Source organism: Rattus norvegicus, chromosome 7 (assembly GCF_021556685.1).
Source record: "Rattus norvegicus strain SHRSP/BbbUtx chromosome 7, alternate assembly SHRSP_T2T, whole genome shotgun sequence".
Lineage (NCBI taxonomy): Eukaryota > Metazoa > Chordata > Mammalia > Rodentia > Muridae > Rattus > Rattus norvegicus.
Genome location: NC_141540.1, coordinates 121,949,984 through 121,974,810, shown reverse-complemented (window position 1 = coordinate 121,974,810; position 24,827 = coordinate 121,949,984). Strand labels below are relative to the sequence as shown.

Below are 24,827 nucleotides of genomic sequence, written 5' to 3'. Positions count from 1 at the left end.
CCACTGTACTCACATATTCACAGCAGCTAGAAAAGGCCTGAACCAAATCAACCTGGCTAGCAATCCAGCATGAAGAGGGAGGCACCTTGAGACCCCACCCTGAGCTCTGGACCTACTAACAGTTGTCGCTTCAGAGTCAGAGTGGCGTTCTTAAAGGGTGAGGCCCATGGTAGGTTTTTAGTGGGCCTGGAAGGAGATGGCTCCGCACCCTTGACAGAACAAATTACAATCAGAGGCTATAAAAAAAAAGGGGGGGGGGGAGACAGGATACTGGGAGGTGGGGGGGAGAGAAGCTGAGAGAGGAATGGGAGGATTAAATATAGTCAAAGTTTATGTACAGCATGTTATATAAAATTCCCAAAAGCAATAAAAATATATTAAACAAAAATATGGTGAGAGATAAGCTCATAAAAGTAACTATTTTTATTAGGCATTGTTTTATATACTTTCAATATATTACCTAAAATGTAATTAAATACATAGCTAAATAATTTAAAAATGAATGTCACCATCTTCTTTGAAAGACACATGTGGCTAGTAATCATTCCGGACTACTGCTATTCATGAACATATGGTCATCTTTGGAGGGCATGTCCTGTAGCTGGCCAGCACTCAAACAGATTTTAGCACACTTAGACTCTGAATCTAACCTAAACCATCTATTCTTAGGATTCCCTAGAGTGTTTCTTACATTTTTGCATTAAAGGATAAGCTGACTGGACTACACTGAAATCTGTGGAAGTGTCTTAAAATGAACATGTTCCCCACTACTAATTGCTACAGAACTCAGTGAAACACCCTGTACATTTTTCTATAATCCCCAATTATCCAAGAATGAATGGGTTTGATCCACATACCAATTCCTGAAGGCAATTTAGGTTTTATTCCACTGTAACTATTTCCTGGAATGCCAGTTTGAAGATTAGTTGTATAGAAGTCAATGCTTTCCCCATTTGTAAGCAACAAATCTAAATCATGTTGAATATGTCTTCTTTTTTCTTTTTTTTCTTTCTTTTTTTTTTTTTTTTTTTTCGGAGCTGGGGACCGAACCCAGGGCCTTGCGGTTGCTAGGCAAGCGCTCTACCACTGAGCTAAATCCCCAACCCCTGAATATGTCTTATAATGTGGGTCCTGTTACAACAGCCAATTCTCAGATGGTGAAAAGCTGGACAGTGAGAGCCTATGTCTTGCCAACATTACACAATGCTCCTTTTGCAGTGTCAGCCTAATGAATGAATGGAGTCCTTCTTTACACCTCTCTGGTGAATGGGAATTTAACATGGTTTACTCAGGGATGGTTCTGGAAAGAGCAAACTGCCATTGAACACAGTGGAAAGGGGCTCATGTTTAATTTCTGTGTGGAAGAAATTTAATTTTAGCCCTAAATGAAAGTCAATGTTTTAATAAAATTACACTGGCATCATTCATTCTTTTTCTATATCCAGGGCTGAGGACTGAACCCAGAACACTCTTCTACCAAGTTACACACGCAGCCTCCACCATTCATCCATGTTCATTCACTCACTCAACAAACGTTCTGAACAACTCCTGGGTAAGAGACACACAGACACATGGATGCTGTTGACATAAATATAAAACGACTTCAAGACATTTATATCTAGTTCAAGGAGGAAAAGACACAAAGAGGTGGTTAAAAAACAATGAGGAAAGAAAGCAAGCCATGGAAGCTGTATAATGGCCACAGAACACAGCTTCTGGTACGTTCTCTACAATCCTTTCCACTAGAGCACATTTTGGGCCTTCTAGCTGTCTTTACAATCATACTGGGACCACTAAGCAATCACAGGATAAGCTTTGTGCTCTTTCCTTAAAATTGCTAAATTGAAATTTAATTCTAAAATTATACAGTGGCTTAGTACAATAAAATGTTGTCAAAGACAAGCGCTAGCTTGTGTCAGCCTAGACTTCGTTAGCTGATCCTTTCTCTCTTTCTTCCTTTCTTTCAGCAGCCCTGGCTAACTTTGAACTTCTAATCTTCTTGCCAAGAATAGACAGGCATCATCATGTCCAACCAAGATGTCTGAATTCTCATATTAGTCATAATTAATCCCTTGAAATTTTCAAGTTTGCTCTTTGTTACTACTTTTTGCTCAGTCTTTAATGCACATGCACATGCACACGCACACGCACACGCACACACACACACACACACAGTCCAACTGTATAAACTACATGCTCTGTATAAATACTCCCAATTTACTCTAAAAAAAGTAGCCACATTTTCCTTTATTTCAAATAAATGTCCTATTTGAAGAATATATAATAAAAGTCCACAGTATATTTGATTTATAAATACAAGACATAATATATAAAATATAAATATTTAAGATATAGAATATATTAATATAAATATTGAAAATATATTTAAAATATAAAAATTATATGTCCTGGAACTCATTTTGAAGTCCTCCGACTCAGAGATCAGCCTGTCTCTGCCCCCCAGTGACATTACTATTTTAATGCAGCAAGCGCTTGTCTATGTCAAGAACCAAGATGGAATGAATACTAAGACAATCACCCTCTACTCGTCGTGAAGTCAACAGCCCGTGCTCCAGACTCTTCAGGTCCCTATTAGCTTTCTTCACACGGACGGTGGAGTCTGTGTACCAATTTAGCAGATGAAATGTGAGTGGCTGAAGGGAAAATGTTCTAAGGTCACTTGAGACTTTGGGGGAGAGGGGCAGTCAGCAAGGCACAGGGCAAGAGCCACAGGACAGTAGAAACAAGTCAACACTAGTGCGCCTGCACTTCTCTGAGCCTGCCCACTTGGCACAGAACTCACTCGCTACGTAGCTGAGGAACATTTGAACTTCCATCCATTCTGCTTCCACCTCCCAAATGGTGGCATTACAAGTACACACGACCACACCAGGTTCATTACCTGCTTTTTCCATTTACATTCTTTATTCTGGAGTTGTAGGCAGTTCTGATAGGCTAAGATTGGAAGCAAATGCTCTGACAGCATGAAGATATGATAGAGGATTTACCACTATCAACATGACAGAAACAGTATTAAAAGCAGACAAAATTTTAAATCACATAGCAGTCTGAAGTAGCACTAAATAATAGTTGTCTCTGTTCTTTTCATTAAGTCATAAAGAACAAAGTACATTCATACACTTAATATAGCAGGGTTATCTACAGCCCAATTCTGAGAGTATTTCCAAGAATTTTCAAATGCTAGTCCTCATAAGTGATCTGTTTATATATTACTTCAAATAATGAAATCACAGGGCATGCATATTCAGTGGTGCTGGGAAAAATCTGCAGTGCATCCCCTCTGCTTCCCATTAGGCTGGACAGCCTTGACTGTTCTCTGTGAATGGTTCTCTCTGACCCTCCTAACAGTTTATCCCTCCATAAACGTAGCTTTAAAACCAGCACTACAGCAGGGACCCTCAAAGCCGACTGACCTGCTTCCCAAACCTCCACATCACCACACTAGACCTGGCCAGCAGATCCTGTCTCCAGAGAAAGCTACCGTGACCCTGCAGAGCCAGAGCAAGTTCCACGTCACTAATGGAACAGGGGAGCAGGCCAGTGAGGACCAAGCCTGCAGGCTGGGAGGGGGCAACGCTCTGAGGCAGAAAGCTGCACTGACTGCCGGGCGCTTTAACTGCTCTCTGCTTCCAGCAGCTCCATCAGACAAACGTTTTGACCAGGACCTGACAGCTGTCAACTCCGCCTTTTCATTTAGCATCACTTTTTCCCTCCAAGCACATGACTCAAGCTAGTGATGCTCTATCCCAAGGCTATATAGCATGTGCTTCATTATTTTTGAGACAGGCTGCACTACGCAGCTCCAGCTGGCCTGAACTAGCTATGTAACCCAGATAGTAACCTAGATAACCTCAAACGGGGTCTCTTCCTACCTCCCTAGCGATTGGATTACAAACATGTTCCCCCCATATCTGGCCTGCTAGAACCTGTCTGAGGGCAGTTTATTGATGGGATTATTAAAAAGCAAAATTGTCTACACCACAGTGCCATGGGTAGGTCACAAAAACCAACAGGGCACACTTGAGCAAGTTTAAAAAATTTGTCTATAAACTTAGAGAGATCATACTCAATTATGGCTCAGATAACAAAACGACATGAGTTGAGACTTTCTTGATATTGTTTACTAATGTCTTCATATAATAAGCTGCAACACTATTTATCATCCTCTGTGTGGTAATATGTATAAGTTCTAAACATTTTTCTACTTTCAAATTTTTTAGCTTTCAAATAAACTAATGAATGCCTCAGGTTGTCTATGTGTCAGGTAAGGCAGGCAGGTAGGCAGGCTCATGGCTGGCAAATATAAAGATAAACCCAATGCTCAACTCACCTTCTGGGTGGCTTCTTTTTTCTTTTTATCCTCTTTCTTCCTTTTCTTGTCTTCCATTAACTGTTCTTCCCTTTCTTGCTCCTTCTCTCTGTAAAAAAGACACGACAGCGAGGTCATACATGTATATTCAGCCCTTCTGTAGCAGAGGCCACGGTATCAATACCTTACTTACAGCAGAATGAACGACAAAAAACCCAGGACCCTTAGGCACTCCTCTATCAAGGCTTGCCATCCCACACAAAACATTTATTATATAGACTTGTTTTCAAAGATGCCTAAGAGCGTTTCTATAATATCTGTACACACACAGGATTAGTGCACGTTTATTTAGGAATAGGCTTGTTTTCAATATAATATATAGTTGACTTCTCATAATATTTAAAACATAATACATATATATTAATTCAGTTGTGGTATAATTTAGGTGTCTGCCCATGATCTCTTTGAAATGGTGAACATATAAATTTCTGTTCTATAGTTTTCAAATAAACTTACTAACACCACATGCTGCATATATTTACTGTGAGTGTGTGTGTGCATAGGCATGTGTAAGTCAAAGGAAGAAGACCTTCACTTTATATTGGGGTTTGGGTGTTTTGTTTGTACTATGTGTACCTGGTGCCTGAGGAGGCTAGAAGAGGGCACTGGATCTCTAGAACTAGAGTTATAGGTGACTGTGAGCCACCCTGTGAGTGCCAGGAATTAACTTAGGTCATCTGAAAGAGTAACAAGCGCTCTTAACCATTGAGTCATTCTTCTAGCCCTGACACCTGACTTTTGTTGTTGTTGTTGTTGTTGTTGTTGTTGTTGTTGTTGTTGAGGCTGAACCTAGAGCTCTCTGTTTCTAGGAGACCAGGTGGCTGGCAAGCCCCAGGGATCTACCTATTTCTCATCCCTAACCCCATGCCCCAGAACTGGGATTACAGTTGTGGACCACAGCCTGGACTTTACAACCACCACCACTACCACCACCACAAACCGTAAGTGCTGGGGATCTAGCTCAGTTCCTCATGCTTGCACAGAAAGCACTTAACGTACCTCGCCATCTCCCCAATCCCGATATATGTGTTTCTAAGGAAGGTACTAAGAGTCCTAGAAATCAAAGTATTCTCTGTTGGGTGGGTGTACAATTGCATCTTTCTCCTACAAATACAAATTCGGTTCGTTGATCTGCTCCACTCATTAGCATAAAAACAATACACATTAATAGACCTGTTGAGAAATTGTGCAAAATCATAAGATACACAATTTATTTTACAAATTCAAAGTTCATTCGATGTCTATCTCCTGTGAAACAAGGCCAACTCACCAAGAGCATAGCCTCAAACAGAGGGTTCCCATTAGTAAACAAGCCTCAGATAGCTTACTGAACACCTTAGTGGGCAGAGCAGTCAGAGACCTGGCTTCCCCACAGATGCAGACACAGAACACACACAGCCTAAGGCAGTTAGGATTTTAGGTAATAACATATCAACTCAGCACTTCACAGACACCCTCTAAATACGACCAAGATAAAACAGACTAAAGAAACAATTAAGGAGCTAACAGGTCTGCAAATGGCAAAACTCACAAAAAACGATTCCTGAGGGATTCAAGTGTAGTCAGATACACTCAGCCTACAACAAAAGAGAAGGGGAAGAGCTGAAGTGGGCCCTCACGAATAGGTAATCAATGCTTTACTTACAAAAACAAGACTTTCTATACCAGAAGTGGCAGTGGGAAGCTTTAGGAAGTAGAGCGAGGATTATTGAGTTATAAACTAGTACTGGCTATATAGTGAAACTCTATGAAAAACAAACAAACACAAACAAACAACAACAAATACAAAACCACAACAACTACCAAAAATAAAAACAAAACCAAAAAACCCAAAAATCAAAACCAAAACAAAAAAGAACAAACCTAACCCAAGTTGTAATATTAAAAAAAAAATTATTTTCCTGTTAAGCTGTAACTGAATCCACAGATACAAATATTAGACTTTCTTTTCCACCCCTCGACATAAATATACAAAAGGTTTATGTGCAAAACAAGTCCCAATCCTAACTTCCACGTGAAAACACAACCAAAGGCAAGCCTGCCTCCAACTCGCGTAGGTTCAGCAATGCATCCCCTGACAAGGACAGTGCGCAGGCTACGTGAGCCTGTAGCACTGGGCGGGGCTGGAGACAGGGTTTAGTGGTTAAGAGTGCTAGTTGCTTAGTGTAGAAGACCTGAGGTTCGAGTCCTAGCACACACACGGGCAGTTCAACCAATGTCCTTTTATAACCTTTGTGGTCACCAGGCACTCATATAATGAACATATATATATATATGCAGACAAGACATCTATATAAATTTATAATAATTTTTAAAAGAAAAGTGGGACAGATAAGTGCTGACCACCTAAGGGGCTGGCCAGAATCTCCATTACAGATGGCTTTAGGGGTGCTGTGGTTTCTCTCCTCAAGCAAAAGGAGATGAGGTTCCTTGTCATTACCACTCAGTGCCCACATTTTATAGTGAAACTGGTTACAGAAAAGGAGCAGCCAAAGTCTAGACATCTCCTGCTTAAATATTTGGTGCTCTGATAAAACAGGGTATTTTTTCTCGTTAAGTCTAAAATTTTCAGAATTAAATTTATATTAAAAATGCCTCCACTTAAAAAGTTCATTTTTAATAAGATACATTCTCAAAAAAAAAAAAAAAACCTAATCTTTTTCAAATTCTATTCCTATGAACAGCTAATTCAGGGAAAGAGAATGAAATTCATGCTTTCTAGAAGGACATTATTTCCAAAGCAAATATTTTTCAAAGATTTCCAGGAGACAAGCTTTGCTTTCTCCCTGATTTTTTTCTTCCATTTCATTATCAAACAGCATCTTGGTACAATCAATTTAAGTCTTCTCTTACTCTTCACTTTCTTAGGGAAATTTTAATTCCCCCTGACTTGTATGGAGCTCAGTTACCTCTTAATTCAGGTAGTCCCTAGCTAGGTTGCACAGAAATACTGTTTGGGGAGCTCTAAACCATCCCTGTGCTGACTCAGAACCCAAGCAGAGTGAGAAGGACACCCACTCTAGTGGTAATGGGTGTCAGTAAAGAAAGGCAGTAAGACAACGGCAGTCAGGTTTTTCAAGTCTCAAAAAAAAAAAAAGTTACAAAAATGCAAGGGGAAACAAACAAACATGGGGAATTGGGTGTAAATTGGTTAACAGTAAGTACTAACTGTTTTTAATAAAACACAAACATATACACATAACTGTCCATCTAGCTACCTATTCCTGCCTACCCCCATATCTGTAACCATGAAGCTACAAAACAAAGAATACTCAAATAATAATGATCCAAAGATTTGCAGCTTTAAATACCATTCTTTACTAAAAGAAACAGAACTATTTGAAGGTGGGGAAACAAAATGCTAATTCAGGGGCTAGGGCCAGGAAAGTTTAATCTGAAAACAGGCTGCTTGCCACAAAGCAGGAAATCCTTAAAAAGGATAGTCTGAAGGGGATCCGACTATCTGGGACAACGTAAGAGCACTCTAAGTAACGCTAGTAGAGCTTACACACCATTATATAAATTAGTAAAACACAAAGGACAAAGGATTTCCTAAGAAATGAATAAATTATGAGAGAGGGGAATGGAACATTCAAAGAGTTTAAAAACACCAACCCATAAATACTTTTCAATTTTAAAAGGGAAAGGAGTAATAGGAGGCTGGCAGATACAACCTCCACCAAGTACTCTATTGCCCATTTAACACCGGGGTAACATGTTGGGATCTATCAGACAACTGCACCTTCAGACCAAGACGAAAACTACAAAATAAATGGCTTAAAGCTTCCATCAAAGTCAAGGAACGCTGGAAAACCTGTGAGTAGAGGGAAACTAAGGAGATAGGACCAAAGGCACCAGGCAGTCAGTCCTTCTGCCATGAAGGTTCCAATGCTGACTGTGCATTTTGTTTTGGTTTATTTTGAGGTTGTGTCTTACTGAAGTGCCCAGGTTGTCCTAGATGCACTATATACAAACTGGCCTCAAATTCAAGGCAATTCTCCTGCCTCAGCCTCCAGAGAACAGCAATTTCAGGACTGAGTCACTGTGCAGGGTAGATCTTTGCTTCTTTCTGGTGGTTATACTGCAGGAGTGCAGGAGAATGTTCTGTTTGCCAGAAAACACTACAGCATTGCAAAAGAGCTGCGCACAGTGCCCGGGAGCCAGGTCACAGGTTTATTCTCTAACAACTTGGTAAACCATGCAGATTTGAACTCTAAATTTGAGACTGTTTCCCCAAACAAACACAAAGCTATCACCCAGGCAGCATTCCAGTTCAGTGAGACAGCAATCACGAGGGATTGTTTACTCTCTGACTCCTCCATTCCCAAGTATTCTAACAAGCAGCTAAGCTTGAAAACTGTTCATACAAATGCATTCACTAAAATTTACACTTTAAACCTTTACCAAACAATGGAGTTGGAGTGAGATGGCTCAGCAGTTAGAGTACCGTCTGCTCTTCCAGAGGAACAGGGTTCATTCCTAGCACCCACGTGGAAGCTTACAAGTGTATAAGTTCAGTTCCAAGGGATATGCCACTCTCACAGACATACATGCAAGTAAAACACCAATGTACATGAAAATAAAAACTTACACACACACACACACACACACACACACACACACACACACACACACACACACAGTACTTGAATAAAAAGGAAAACATGCAATAGTGCCTGAGCTGTGGCCCAGCATGAATCTTGCTCTGCAAACAAATTTAGACACTGAAGAGCAATGGAGGCAACATTCCTGACACTAAGCAAAGGGAAGCTAAGAACAGCTGATCTGGACTACAGCTCTCCAGTGCCAGCACTTAGTGTGCAAATTCAACCTCCACTTCAACTCATCCATTCTGAACCTACCACCACCACCACCAACAAAAAATCCATCAAATTCTAGCTCTCATGCCTTATTTGCTTCAATAAAATCTTCCTTACCAACTCAAATTCCTAAGAAATTTGTACTCTGTGTACACAACACAACCATTGTGTGGCTCTTTATGGCTCTACAGACATTAAGGCAGACATCATGCCACCACCATTGGCCTCAGAGTCCATAAAAATGGCCTTATATAGCATTCCTGGTCTTGTCAGGGATGTAGCTTAGGGATACCTTTGTGGTTTTTTCACAACCCTCCCTTCCTACCAGGAGGCCTGGAAATGGATCTTGTTCTTTAACAAATACTAGGTGTCTACCATGAGCCAGGCACTTTTCCAAGCATGGGAAAAGGCAGAAACAAAGCCAAGCTTCAGTTTGTAGAAGGAACAGGGAGTAAGCAGGGCATACAACAAAATATGTGCCCAAAATATAGGCTTCAGGTGGCAATGGGACAAGGTGAACTGATGGAGAATAGCAGAAGAGGTTACTGCCTTACAGGCATGGTTGGCAAAGGTCTCTGATAAGGACGCCTAGGAATAGAGATCATTGAGGCAAGGCACTCATTGGTCCAAGGATAGCAAGAGAGCATTCTACACTGGGAATGGCAAGTATTAAGGGGAAAGATAAGAGGAATGAGTGCTCAGAATAAAGGCATTTTCAAATCAGACAGCAGACATCTTCCTACACAGGACACAGAATCAGACTCACAAAACTCTGTAGTATCCCCACCTCCAACCAGAAGGTATTGAGATCTCCTGTAGCAGGCCTTATCTAGAGCATTCTGCACAGCACAGCACAGCACAGCACAGCACAGCACAGCACAGCACAGCACAGCACAGCACAGCACAGGAATGGGTATGGAGGTGACTGACTCTTCTTGTCAGTCTTACCTGCTTCATACAGGTACTGACAACACCAGAGGGGATCCATGTAAGTACATATTGTTGAAAGAATAAACTAACCTGAGAGCACGAGAGAGAGCGCGTGTGTACGCACACGAGAGAGAGAGAGAGAGAGAGAGAGAGAGAGAGAGAGAGACTCAGTGATAGAACACTTGTTTGGTACATAGAAGCCTGGGTCCAAGCTGAAAAGACAACAAAGAGTGAACAATGCTTCCTATCCTTTAGATGGAAGATTCATTTAAAGAAAAGCCTCAAAAATAATGGAGAAAATCTAATAACCACACACTGTGACTGTGATGTACCAGCTACTGACCCGTAACAGTAAGCAAAAGAGTCTTCTGAGTGCTGACACCCTAGACAAAGAGACAGAGGAAACACAACGCCAGGAAATCATGAGAAATAGCATGAATAAAGCTGGGTGAAGGGACAGGAACATGAGACATTTACTGCTGCTGTTGAGGGAGTAGCATCTGAACAGAGATCTAAATGGAAAGAATCCTATGTGCTAGCAGTCTAGCCACTTGGAGCAGGAACACATTGGAGTCTGGGAATCTGAGGAGAGCCTGGCCAACACTGTGAGTGTCAGAGGGAGGGGAAAAAGAGAAATAGAGAAGAAAGAAAAGGAGTGGGAGAAGAGGTGACAAGGTAAGACCCAGTGGAGTGACTGCTGTGTGTTTAGGGGCTTATTGTGTTGAAGGGAGGCAGAGAGACACAGCCAGCCTCCTATGGATGTTCTCATATGTCAGGCTCCTTGTGCTTACTGTGTGATACCCCCAAAGCCCCAGATCGTCATTTAAACACACAAAATAAAAAATACCCACACCGTCTCTTTTGCCTCATTCATTTATTTCTGTGGTACCGCTTGATGTTGAGGACTATGGAGAGGCCAAGAGTTGTGCAGTAAAGAGAGCCAGTGCTTCTGTCCTTCCTGGGGCTCTCAACTAGACTTTTAAACCTGTTGTTGCTTGCCTCACCATAGAGGCGGCACAAGGTAGAAGCCTATGTCTTGTGTGTTCAGTTCTCATCTCCTAACGCACTCTGGAGTACTCTGAGGAGAGCTTGAAGTGTCTTTGGTGTTGCAAAGCATGAGCAGAAAGTAGACCAACCACCTAGATCTCCTGCCAGGGAGGACAAAGCCAATACCAAACACTGTGGACTGTATGGTGACACATGTGCAGTCACACTGTATTAATCCAGTTAAGAGATCACCCATGAAGGAGAAGAAAGGAAGGACTACCAGTATCTTTAACTAGAATAAAATGATGAACAGCTCAGTTTAGACTAACGAACAAGGTCAATTAGACAAAAAAAAAAAAAATTGCTGCATATATTCAGAAGAATCTTCTTGTTCTTAAAGGTCTGGCCATCAGTAGCCTCCAAGACCACTCAAACATTTGAGCTAAGTGGCAGCTCTTCTAGTCCCAGAGTTTGCAAACAACTCCATAGACTGGTGGACAAATCCAAACAGACATAGCCATTATGCACTGTCTCCTGTCTTTTATGTTAACATTTCTGAAAGAACAAGAGGTTGGCTGCCATGGCTGCAGGTGAGGGCAAGGCAGATGAGGTTAGAGAGCTGCTCTGTCTCAATACTGATGGAGATGTGACAGAACTGTGCACAACTACATATCTGCACATACACACAAATACAAATAAAATGAGAAACCTTGAGAAGACCCATGAGTTGTATCAAGGCCATAATCTTGGCTATAATGTTTTACAAGCACTGGTTGAAACTGGGCTACAGAACATATGGAATTCTTCTGAGTTGTTTCTTATACTGCACACAAATCCACAATTACCATTACAAAAAAATCAATCAAAAAAAAAAAAAAAGAGAGAGCTTCAAACATGGACTCATCTTTTAGTCTCCTAATTAACACATTTCCAAGGACCTATACTTAAAAAAAAAAAAAAAGGAAAAAAAAAGATTTACTCACTTTATTTCATGGGTGTTTTGCAAGTATGTATCTGTGTGTACTATGGGCATGCTTGGTGCTCACAGAGATCCAAGGAGGGCATTGGATTTCATGGAATTGGAGTTACAGATGGTTATGAGCCATAATGTGGGTGCTGGGAACTGAACCCTGGTCCTCTGAATGAATAACAAGTGCTCTTAACTATCGAGCTATTTCTCTCACCTCAGGACCCAAACTTTAAACCAGTGGTTCTCAACTTTCCTAATGCTTCAACCCTTTAATACAGTTCCTCATGTTGTGGTGAACCCCAACCATAAAACTAATTTTGTCGTTATTTTATAGCTGTAATTTTACTACTGTTATGAACTGTAATGTAAATATCTAATATGTAGGATATCTGATATGTTTCCCCCCACAAAGGGGAAACTACTTTAAACCATTTTGAAAATAGCTATTTATCAAAGTTGTATCTGAGACTTTAGGAAAATTTTAGTCAATAGTCCTAGACATTCACTACCAAAAATATTCTAGAATCTACGTTTCATCCGATCATGTTCCAAACAGTTTTCTATTAAACAAGTGTTTCTTGTCTTAAGTGTATCAGATACCATGAGGTCATTTAGAACACCTCTCTACCACACTGTTCGCAGTAACTCTTTTAGCTGTGGTGGCATGCACCTCAGCTCCACCAACACCAACACCAACAATTCCAAGTCCCTTTTTGGCTTATTTCCCAGACTTTCTTATGACCAAAGACAGTCATGTAATGTTGCCATAAAGAGCACGTACGTGCAACTTCAATGGGGAACATACACGGTTCACAGCCTGTCAGAGAGCAGGATAGGAATAATGTGGTCCTGAGGTTTACAAACATCACAGCAGTTTTCTTACTGTGCAAGAAGGGGAAGACGCTCCCCTCGAGCCTGTCTTACAGCTCTTCCAGGACCCAGGAGATAGAGATAATTAAATGGTGATGCTGTTCATCAAGGGAGTGCATGCCACTCACCGTCTGCTCACCAAGAACTCTACAACAGATTTAAACACAATTTCCCAAATACATCTAATACCTGTGATTTGTCAAGTATGTACTTCCTTAAAAGACAAAAGGTAATCCTTGCAATTTATCAAACAGAAAGAAAATAACTAGGCACAAACCATTACCAATCAAATCCAATTAAAGATTAATGATACCACATGGATATTTGGGAAGAGAAAAAGTAACAAAAGAAGTGCAGTGAAAAGAGTTAAACGGTGCTCCAAGTACTCATTGAAAGTGTTTCTCATTTCAAATGCATCAGAAAGAGAGCCTGCTGGAATACATCCATGTAGGCAGAGGAAATTATATAGTAGGGCACTCCAAATATCTGTGTTGGATTTGTTCTTAACATTTTTTTTCAATTGTTGGATCCGACTGAGGGAATTTAATGGAATGCAAATGTAATTTGTAAATGATATTACATTAGAAGACAAGGTCAGACACTGCTAGGAGAGAGAAATAATTTTGAGACTAAGTGATTCACAGGAAGAAAACATAACACTATAGTCACAAAAACTTTAGTAGTGCATTTCTCTTTAATTCAGACAGGTACAAACATTTCTCCTGACTTCGGCTGTGTCTTGTGACATGATAAGAAATATATCAGTAACACACAACATTTAGCTTCTTTTGGAAATTGTGTAAATAATAATGGTGGTAATAATAATAATAAATACAATGTTTTATGTATCAAAACATCACACAGCAGCACTCCACTACTAATATATTCTGATTATACTAAGTTATCATTAGCAACTGGACTGCCTCATGGTGGGGCTATAAAATGCTATGATCACTCTCAAAGAAGTTTGGCAAGCTCTGAAAGAGTGAAACATGAGTTTGCTTATGGCCAGCCACTGCATTTCCAGAGAAAAGTGTACCAGGGAAAAGACTAACAAATAAACATTCATGACAGCTTTCTCTGTAATTGCTGGAAACTAGAGATGTCCAAATATACTTCAAGAAGTGAATGGGTATATTATGTTACAGAATACAGCAGACTACTCAGCAATAGCAGGGATGAAGTATTGATTATACAACACAAACAAACCTCAAAACAGTGATGACAAGTGAGTCCACTTGCCTAAAAATATTAGGAAATACAAATTAATCTATAGTGATAGAAGGTAGGCACATACAGGGGTAACTGAGGTTTGGGCAAAGGTAGGGAAATAAATGGGCGAAGGGAGACTTCAGTGGTAAAAAACATATTCATTGTCTTTTATATAAAATCAAGATGTATAAAATTGTGCAGTTTAAATAAAAGAATTTATTATATGTCAATTTTATCTTACTTAAAAAAATAGGTCTTTAAGAAAAGGTCCGAGATGACATTCCCAAATGGCTTCTTTCACGACAGGGCAGTAGCTCCTCTAGTCCCATGAACAAGGTCTCATCTCATCAAGTGAGACCCCACCTTCAGTGAGCCCACTATTTGCCAAGATCACAAACCTCTAGCATGGACTTTCTGCACTGGCAGCAGCATCAGAGGTGATGGGGATAAATCCCCATCTTTCAAGGCAACGACGTCTACTTTCTCCATCTCTATTTTCTTATTCCACTGCTTTACCCTCTGGATTCTTAACTTGCATTGAGTCAGCAAGGCCTACATGAAGTGCATCAAAGCTGTTTACTTTTCATTTTTGTGGATTTGATTGTCTTAAAATACAAAGGTTCTTTAAATTCAAAAGGCCCCTCATGATAGGTGTGGTGGAGAGAGGCAGGCAGATCTATGAGTTCAAGGCTGGCCATATCAAGTTCTGGGCTAGTCAGAGAAAGGGAGTTGGGAGGGTGAGGGGCAACAGACATACACACAGATGGGGGATCTCACCTTAGGTTTTTTTTTTTTTTTTCCCGGAGCTGGGGACCGAACCCAGGGCCGCTTCCTAGGTAAGCGCTCTACCACTGAGCTAAATCCCCAGCCCTTCACCTTAGGTTTTAAGGTAAAATTTGGTGAATGAAATTTTGCTAATATTACCTCCCATTTTACTCCCCAAGTTCTTTCCCACACATAATGATTATGGCAGGCTCCTGAGGTCACCCCAATAGTAGCCGTTTTACTGATATCCAAGCAGGCTAAGAAACAGGACTGTGATAAAGGCCTTATACTCTAATACTTATAATTGGGAGCCACTAAGACCTGTTTAAAACTCAGGAACCAGAAAATCCCACAAACACAAAAACCCACAATTCAGAGAAACACTCTACCTTCTACATTTGTCAGCAAGAAACTGAAAAGAAAGCTTCGGGAAGAACTATTCACTGCAAGAATAACTATAGTCCTAGCCAGGCAAGAAAATAAATTCGTCATGTAAAACCAACAGCATCAAGGCACACATACCTAGAAGAACATGGAGCACATTAACACTAGACAAGGGATACAGCCACAGACACTCAAGTGTGGTCATTTTTGTGCTGTTATCTGTTGCCTCTGGCCATGGCCAAATGTACTGAGTCCTTTATATTAAAAGAACATATAGGGCTAGTGTGCTGACTTAGCAAGTAAGTGAACCAACATAAGGTTGAGAGGAAAGGAAGGCTCCCAAAAGTTGTCTTCTGATTTTCACACCCATTCTGTGGCACGTACATGCCCATAAACATAATAATAATAAACTAACTAGTTTACAAAGATTAAATAGCTGGGTGTGGTGACTCCTGCTTGTAATCTCAGCACTTGGGAAGCTAACAAAGGAAGATGGACAAGTTTGAAGCCAGTCTGGGCCACAGAGTAAGATCTTCCCTCAAATAACTGCAATAGTAATAACTTGCTTTTGAAATACATTAAGACTTTCAGCAATTTCATACAAAAATTAAATTAAGTTGAAACTCCACTCCGTGGTAACTGCAAAGCAATTCAAGCATGGAGTCTGGCTAAATTTATGGTATCCAAACGCATCAGTGGCCAAGACCTGAAAAAACAGAAGTGCTTTACCAAGGCCACACACACAAAGGCCTCTTCTCTTCAGATGCTGACTGGAAGCTACAAGTTGAGCATGCCCAAGGGAGAAAGAAGTCTGTGGTCCTAAGGCACCTCTTGCCAACAGTAGAAGGAGCTTTGGCCCTCCTCTACCACTAAGCCACTTCCTCTCCCAAGAGCTACACTTGCACATGAGGAAGAAATGAGGACTTAATAATGTCGTAAGACTTTTAAAGCAACATTACAATTTATGGAATCCATGTGAAGAAAATGAATTTAGACAGCATGTTGCACTTCTGTCTGACTATATGTCCTTTATATAGCCCTGACAGGTACCATGTAACAAACACAGACACGATCAGAGGAGCCCAATTATGTGTGGTCTTTAAAGTAATTTACACAGTCCTCTAGGTTTATACCTGTAAGAAAACCAACCAAACATACATACATATAATGTATATAATATCCTAATATACATACATACATACATACATACACACATACATATGTTTTTATGCCAGAAATTGAACAGAAGAGAAAGTGAAGTGTTTTGTTTCTTTACCCTTTTACCTTTCCAAAGACAATCTCAGTCATAGCTCATATCCTATCAGTACTTCACCATTCCCATTCTGTTATTCTAATTCTGGAAATGCTACGAGAAAGGGTGCTATTTGTGACACTTATCTTGGTATTAAAAAAAATTAGCACAGAAGAAAAGCGACTCTGAATTCAAGACTCCACAGGTGACAGTTGTACCCTACTTCTCAATGCTTGCCGTTTGTACTCTATTTTCAGAATGGTAAAAATGGAAAGCCATGCTCTGTCAGTAGTTGTTATGTAAATTTAGAAAACTGCATAATTGAATTACTCTGAAGGAAATGTATATTTCTGAAAGATAAGCATGTTTAATAGTAATAAGTAATGAACTACATAATAAGGCTGACTTGTGAACTCAGATGACCCAGTTCTTCAACTAAAATTACACACCACTGGGAAAATGACTGAAACTGTAAAATATGAATTATATAGAGCCTTTTGTAACAGCCATGGCAACACTTAATCTGTGAGGTCAGATAGAAGATACCTAAGCCACTCAAAAGGACACCAGCGTCTCCACAGAGGCCGAGTGTTTAGTAGTGTAGTTGTAGTTTGGTTAGGGTAGAGCACCTTACTTCCGCCAGGTAAAATGTTTAAAACAAATAGGCAAACCATGTAACTGTTCACAGTCTCAGTAACAGCTGTGTATAAACTTCCATGTTTTTCTGAGGTCCTTTTATGCTGCAGAAAGGACTTTCCCTCTTGAGAAAAGTCTTCCTCTGTGTGCATTAGTTGCTCTTCTACTACTATGATAAACACAAGACCAAAGCGGCTCTGGAGGAAAGGATTAGTTTTATCTTATAGTCTGTAGTTTATCATCCAGGGGAGTCAGGGCAGGAACTTAAAAGCAGGAACCTGAAGGCAGGAGCTACTGCAGAGACCAAGGGGGAGGTGCTTCCTGGCTTGCTCCCCATGGCTTGCTCAACTTATTTTCTTATGCACCCAGAATCACCTGCCTGTAGGCTTACTACCCAGTGAGTTGGGCCTTTCCACATCATTCATCAACCAAAAAAATAGCCCCAAACAAGCCATTCTTATAAAGATATTTTCTTAATTGAGGTTCCTTCTTGGATGACCCTAAACTGTGTCAAGCTGACATAAAAGCTAGCTAGTACACTATGTACTGCTTGAATATAGGGATTCTATTAATGAATGCACACTTCTTTAATTCAGAAGTTTCAGGACTCTCAGCCTCCAAGGATGGAGCTTTCTAGTTCTTTGAATTCCTGTCTCACACCCCTTTACCCAAACATAGCAGCCAATCATGGCAAACAGTCCCTCTCCCAAGTGCCCTCTCCTCTTGTCTACTGTTGTCAAGGATAAGAAGGGAAAACACAGTTGTAGGGCAAGAGGGATGACTCAGTGGGTAAATGATGCTTGCGCCAAACCTGATGAGTTTGACCTCTAGTACCCACATGACGAAAAGGAGAACTCAGGCAGGCTATCCTATAACCTGTACACGTGTGCCATGACATTGTTCACCTACACAAACATACACATATAACATAAAGAATAAGTGAATAAAAAGTGATATAAAAAGAGAATATACTTTAGACATTAATGGCAAAAGTTCAGGCAAATTATCCAATTTTTAAGTCAGTTTTGTCTCTATGAGGGTGTGTAAAGTACTGACTATGAGGACAGCTGATGCTGACAAGCTAACACTGCTGCAGGCTCTCCCATATCGCATTCACCTGCATCAGTCAACAGAGAAGCAGCCAGAGTATGAGACACATCACTCCCAAGAAAGCACACATCTCTATAAAATGAGATCTATACATCTCACTCTTTGCAACAAAGAACAAACTCAGAATAGGTAAGCAGGAAAAAGAAAGAATGGAGAAGGCTCCTGGGAACCACTCTGGAAACAGTACATAATTTTTTTTTTTTTTTGGTTCTTTTTTCCGGAGCTGGGGACCGAACCCAGGGCCTTGCGCTTCCTAGGCAAGCGCTCTACCACTGAGCTAAATCCCCAACCCCAACAGTACATAATTTTAAGAATATAAGTTGGGGATAAGCTTCTGCCTATGATACAAACTCAGAAGCCACAACAAATGACAACATATCTGACCACAGACAACCTTTCACACAATTACTACGTTCTTTGTGAACAAAATCAGCACTGTAAGACAACAACGCCAGTGCTTTACACTGCCAAGAGCTGGAGTCCGTATTACATGAGCACCTACAGACCAATGAGGACATAACCTGGAGGGGAAATGGATGAAGGGAGCACACACCAGAGAAGGAAAACATTTGGGGATAACAGTGCTGCCAATTGTGAAACCATCCACAGACACCACTGTTGGTGAAAATGTGACCTGTTCAAATCTCTGTGCAAAACAATCTAGCGGTTATTTATCAAAATTACAGTGCAGCCTTTGACCCAGCCATTTTAGTTCTTTGGTATTTACCATGGGAAAATAATTACTCATGATTATGAATGTGGGGAATTGTATACATAAAGAATATCCATTGCAACAAAGTGTGTAAGGTCAAAGATAAGGGGACTGGTTAAATAAATTATATCTTATCTTCTCGGGGAATACTATGTAATTGTATAAAGAAGCTCCTCCTGCATTTAAAAGCTAAATCTTCAAGATTTAGTTGAATTTAAAATGCAAGATGCAAAATGTAGTTCAGGCTGTAGTATACGTAAGTAAAAGGGAGTTTACAATTCTATGGGGTACACGTCCTCTGGAAGGGAAATACTACTGCTGCTATACCGGAGAAGGCACCTGTAGACACCTGGACAGCCGTTAACAAAGTATGTGTGAAAGCTCGGTCATGAGCACGCCATAGTGCATAGTGTGGAAGCCAAGGCCAACTTTTCAGAGTTGTCTCCTGCTATCGTGTGAGATGCAGCATCAGGCCTGCATGAAAGTTCCTCTAACAGATGAGCCTTATTGCCAAGGGCCAGTGTGTACACGCTTTTTATACTGGTATGTTCCATTTTTATTTTTCTCACCATTTTAAAAAATATTTTTCTCAAAAAAATTTAATTTTTTTTTATTTTATGCGTATATGTGCTTGGTCTGCATGTGTACGTGTGTACCACATGTGTGCCTGGTACCTGTGAGTCAGAAGAGGATACTGGATCTCCTAGAACTGGATTAGAGATGAGTGTAAACCATCATATGGGTGCTGGGAATTGAACCCAGGTCGTCTAGAAGAGCAGCCAGTGCTCTTAATTACCCACTGAGCCATCTCTCCAGCTTCTTAAATGTAATTTTTTTACATTTATGCATTGTGCCATTTATGCATGCATACGTCATGGTATATTCGAGGAAATCTGGGAGGAAGCCAAAGGAGTGGTCAGGACAGACACACCATGTTCCTAAGACCTGAGGTTTTACTACAGAAGATCCAAGATTCCTGGTGGAGACACTGCTGTGCCCTACTCAATCCCTAAAACCCTGAACTTGCTTTGGCTCATGCAGTCACTACCCAGGCAACCTCATTCCCCTTTATTCTTATCACATTCAAAACATCAAATAACTAGGAAGGTCCCATTCATCTCCCCACAGCTCAGCACTGTCTGGTGAGTAATTCAGAGGTAAATGAAAGTGCCTGGAACACAGAAATGCAGACTGTTCACCGGCCAGCCATGAGAAGTAAATCCTCTTCTGCAACAAGCTGCCAACAGAGCAGGTTCCGGCTCTCCCTAAATCACCTCCAAGAGAGGTTATGAGGAAATGTGAGAATGGAACGCCACACACAAGAGGCAGTCAGAGGTTCAAAGCATTTCTTAAGAGCAAGATTCTGCTAGTGTCTCCACTTTTCCCAGGGTAGAAAATGCCTCTATTACTTGGTATGAATCACCTGCCTCCTGGATATATCTTAAAATGGAAAGAGTTGGTTGGGCCAGGATACCTTCACATCAGGACACTATTAAGATCCTTCAATTAAACCAGCCCATAAAAGGCCATCCTGCTCACCAGGCAACATCTAATTCTCAAACGCAGTACACCTGGGCTAAGGACAGGCAAGGGCCAAATGCCCAGTGGGAGTCTCTGAGTAAGAGACAACAGGAAGGCAGAGAGAGAGTAAGCAGCCGCCTCCTTTCCTTCCTTCAGCTGGCTGAACCAGATTGAAGAAAGAACTCTAAGCAAGTAAGTCTGCATGTGCACCATTTAGGAGTCTAAGTGAGTTCTAGACAAAGTAGTAAACAGGGGCTTTGTCAGAAAGGAACCTCTTGCCATGCTGTACATGGTGGTTTGAATATGCTTAGTTCAGGGAAGTGGCACTATTAGGAGGTGTGGCCTTGTTAGAGGAGTGTCTCTGTGGAGGTGGGCTCTGAGGGCTCCTGGTGCTCAAGCTTTGCCCAGCAAGTTAAAGTCTCTTCCTGGTTGCCTTCAAATCAAGATGTAGACCTATCAGCTCCTCTAGCATCGAGATGCCTGCCATGTCTGGAACACCAGGATGATAATGAAGTGAACCTCTGACACTGTAAGCAAGCCCCCAACTAAATGCTTGTCTTTAGAGTTGCCTTGGTCATGTTGTCCCTTCACAGCAATAAAACAAACTAAAACTTTACCACAGAAAACAACAATTAAAAAACTAGCATCTTCCACGTGTTAGTGTGGCCTGAGTTCTGGGAGACTGGCGAGTGGGAGGGTCCCAGGCACTTGGAAGCTGCTCACCAAGTAACCTAGGGCCTTCCTGAAAGCTTTTGATGGGAGTCCCATAAGATGAGTTGTACGCCCAGGGTTTGCTTCCTCCCCAGCATGCACTTTTCCATTCATTCTTTTCCATTCACTTCATTTGTAGCTCTAGAACCTTGCCAAATTAGACTACTAAGTCCCATGATGAAAAGCCAACAATTGCTCTCCAAATACAGCAATCTCCTTTTTCCTAAAACAAAGGCTTTAAAAGGGAAGGGAAAGTGAAGAAAGAAAGTGAGCTTAGCCTACCAATTCTGGCCAACTTAGGGTTTCCACAATGCTGCTCTCCACTTCTGTGTGTACATTTTTTGCTATTTATAAAAATTTTTAAAAGAATGACAACAAGAAATTTGACACCGTAAAATAAAAAAAAAAAAAAAGAAAAAGAAATTTGACACCAAGCACTAAAAAGATGCCATAAAGGGACAGCCAAAAAAGCTAAGCAATTTCTATGGCACAGTGTAGAAAACTATTTACTGCCTCCAGCCGAGCAGAATCAAACAGTTCTCATCCCAACCCCCACATCTCTCAAGCTGAGAGTGCAAAGGATTAGGGAGGTGGAGAACACAAGAGCACAATGCCCCTCAAACCCCCAGAAGAGATGCATCCAGTACTCACTGGTGTGCCTTCAAGCCTGGCTCCAGGTCACACTGTTATTCTGGACCATGGCTCAGACTGCAACCATGGAATAAAACTCAACGTGGTGTGGCACACACCTTTAAACAGTCTCCGACACTTAGGATTCTATTTTAGAGACAAGGCAAAACTGCATAGTTGAGATGTCTGTGCTTATTTATTTCTATAAAATGAATTAAATCTTGGCTGAATTTGGTGATGCAGAACATAGAGTATAAATTCTTCATTGTTTCTCAGCACTGACTGATATCTGGACTTTACAACGAGTAAAGCTGAGAATACTGCTTTGCATAAATACATATTCCAAATGCCAGAGGTATACTTAGTGTTATTTCAGAAATCGTGGGAAGCTAAGTTTTACAAGTCAAAACTCAAATGTGTGTATGAGTGTAGTGTATCGTGTATATGGTGTATTTACACACGTGTGGGTATGTGTGCCCATACACACACTCTTCAGGCCAGATGAGAACATCAGGTGTTTATCACTCTCTCTCTCCCCACCTTATTCTGCCGACACAGGATTTGTCATTGAACCTGGAGCTAAGCTGGCAGGCCAGCAGACTACAGCAATTCTAACTGTCCCTTGCATTTATAAATATGAATGCCCATGTCCTGTGTCCTACACAGATGCTAGGGATTCAAACAAGCCTTCATGCTGCCATAGGAAGTACTCTTAATCTCTGAGTCATCTTCCCAGACCCCAATTCTTATAACCAGTTCTTATAAAACCCAGGTTAGGGACTCAGACAGTAATTTTGGGGAAGGGGAATTGAAATAGGGCCTTACTCTGTGTCCCAGGCTGGTCCAGAACTCATCACAATCCCCCTGCCTTAGCCTCTGAGTGCTAGGGATTATAGATGTAAACTAGTCTTCCCAGTTTTCAAACGGCAACTAAAAAAAAAACATTCTAAAATATTACAATTCGAAGGTATACAATTTGACGTTTACTGGGAGAAAATGGTAAGGAAAATATCAGAAGTCTGTTTTCTGTAATTAAGCCATTATGTTTCTGTAAGAGCAGGAAACTGACTACATAGTAAAAAACACTGTAATCCATAACAAAGTCTCACAGTATCTGACGGTGTAATGACATGCTCAGCACAAACCAGAAGCAAGGCTGCAGCTTCCACCAAGTCGTGTAATGTAACATCAGTGAACGCTGTACAAACACTTGAAAAATGCTATGTTTTACTTTAAGCTAATTTTTGGTGACTCAGTCTTCAGCCACCCTTTACTGTTGCTAAGTTTTTCACAATATCCACATTCAGTTACATAAACCCTAATATGGGGTGATGACCCACACTTTAGAAGGACCCCTTGCCTACGACAGCAGTCCTCAAGGACATCAGTTGTGATCTTAATCTGTTACTCAGAAGGTTTCTAAAGTTTACAAACAGTGCTTACAACAAAGGTAGTAATTGTCTAGTCACCATTCCCTACCCTGACACTCTCAGTGCCTCCTATAGCCTGAAGGCCACAACTTGTACACAGATAGAGTAGGACATGACAGAAACTGGGCTTACGTTCCAGACAAAGGACAGAGGTAAACCCAATGACTTCAGCAGGCATCAGTACTGTGAAGAAATAAGCCAGTGGAGTTAACAAGGCAGAATGTAGGCAGGGCAGAAATTTTTTCAGGTAAGCAATAAGGAGGGCTTCTGGTGGAGGCCCATACGCAAGCAGAATGATGAGACAGTCCTCTGTGAAAAGACAGCCTAGGGGCACAGACAGCAGGTCTGGGTGGCTGTTGGTGACATTAGCTTCCCCAGCCAAAGTCTGAAGACAGTTGCTGGTTAGAGAGTTAGTGGTGCCGGAGGTCACTGTCGTTCCTGACCAGTACAAAAGGGTCAGGTAAGCTCCTGTCATCATTTTGAAGATTTTTACTTTTCTTGAGTAGCAGCAGAAGTCTCCACAGTCCTGCTGGATTCACTCCCTCCTCACTCCCCAGTCCTCTTCACTGGAGTCAATCCAAGACCCACTTTTCTTCAAAAAGTGCATGTGAGGACCAGAGTGCTAACTACCCTTTTAAAGGAAATATTCAATGCCTATCTACTAAGTATCAGGTGGTTTCCAGGGTCTGAGGTAGAAGGGTGGCCCAGACACAGCCATCTTTAAGAGGCTCAGCCTGGTTTCCCTGGAAGAACAGGGAGCTAACACATTCTCTACAGCTGGTGACTGTACCAGCACGGGTACACTGGTTTTTCATCAGATAACAGCCTTTGACAGGACTTCACTCCAATATATGGATGTCATTTGCCCAAACCAGCTTGAAAACCCAAAAGACAGGTTGAGCTTCTTCCGAAAATGCCTTTCAAGATCAGATTTACGCCTGTGGCTCCTCTGAAACATCCAGAGCTAGACAACAGCAATGTCTCCCTATCAAAATCAAATTCAAGCCTGCTCCCAAACCCCTGACTTACACCCCCATCTCCTCTACCATGTCTCCCTGAAAAAACTTTCAACCACTATTATCAAAACCCGACTACAGACTGGATGCAGTGGCACTGCCTTTAATCTCAGCACTCAGCAGGCAGAGGCAGGTGGATATCTCAGAGTTCATGGTCAGTTTGATCTACAGAGAGTTCAGGACAGCCAGGGTTACACAGAGAAACCCTATGCCAAAACCCAAAAACTAAATAAATAAAAGAACAAACTTTGGATTAATTATTACCCTCTTCCAGTCCACAAAAGGTACTTGCTTGCTAAAGCAAGGGAAAAAGGGGCAATATCCATCCAAGTGTACTTGGGACATAAGTCTCTCACCTCCAAAGCTCTGCCAACACCGCTTCCTTTCTCCATACATCCACTACCACCCAGAATCAGTAAGGCACTGCATCACAGGAGTGAAAAATTATCTCTAGGGCTGGGTGTATCTCAGTGTTAAAGTA

General features: G+C 41.2%; 1 protein-coding gene across 27 annotated transcripts in view; it reads right to left on the bottom strand.

The window, feature by feature from the left end:
* Tnrc6b (trinucleotide repeat containing adaptor 6B) overlaps positions 1–24,827 on the bottom strand; it is a 217,497-nt gene that overhangs the window by 68,953 nt on the left and 123,717 nt on the right. For all 27 annotated transcript variants that reach the window (XM_087555665.1, XM_087555680.1, XM_087555670.1 and 24 more), the window contains 1 exon segment: positions 4,352–4,439. In XM_087555665.1, the coding sequence (XP_087411791.1) occupies positions 4,352–4,439 (88 nt within the window).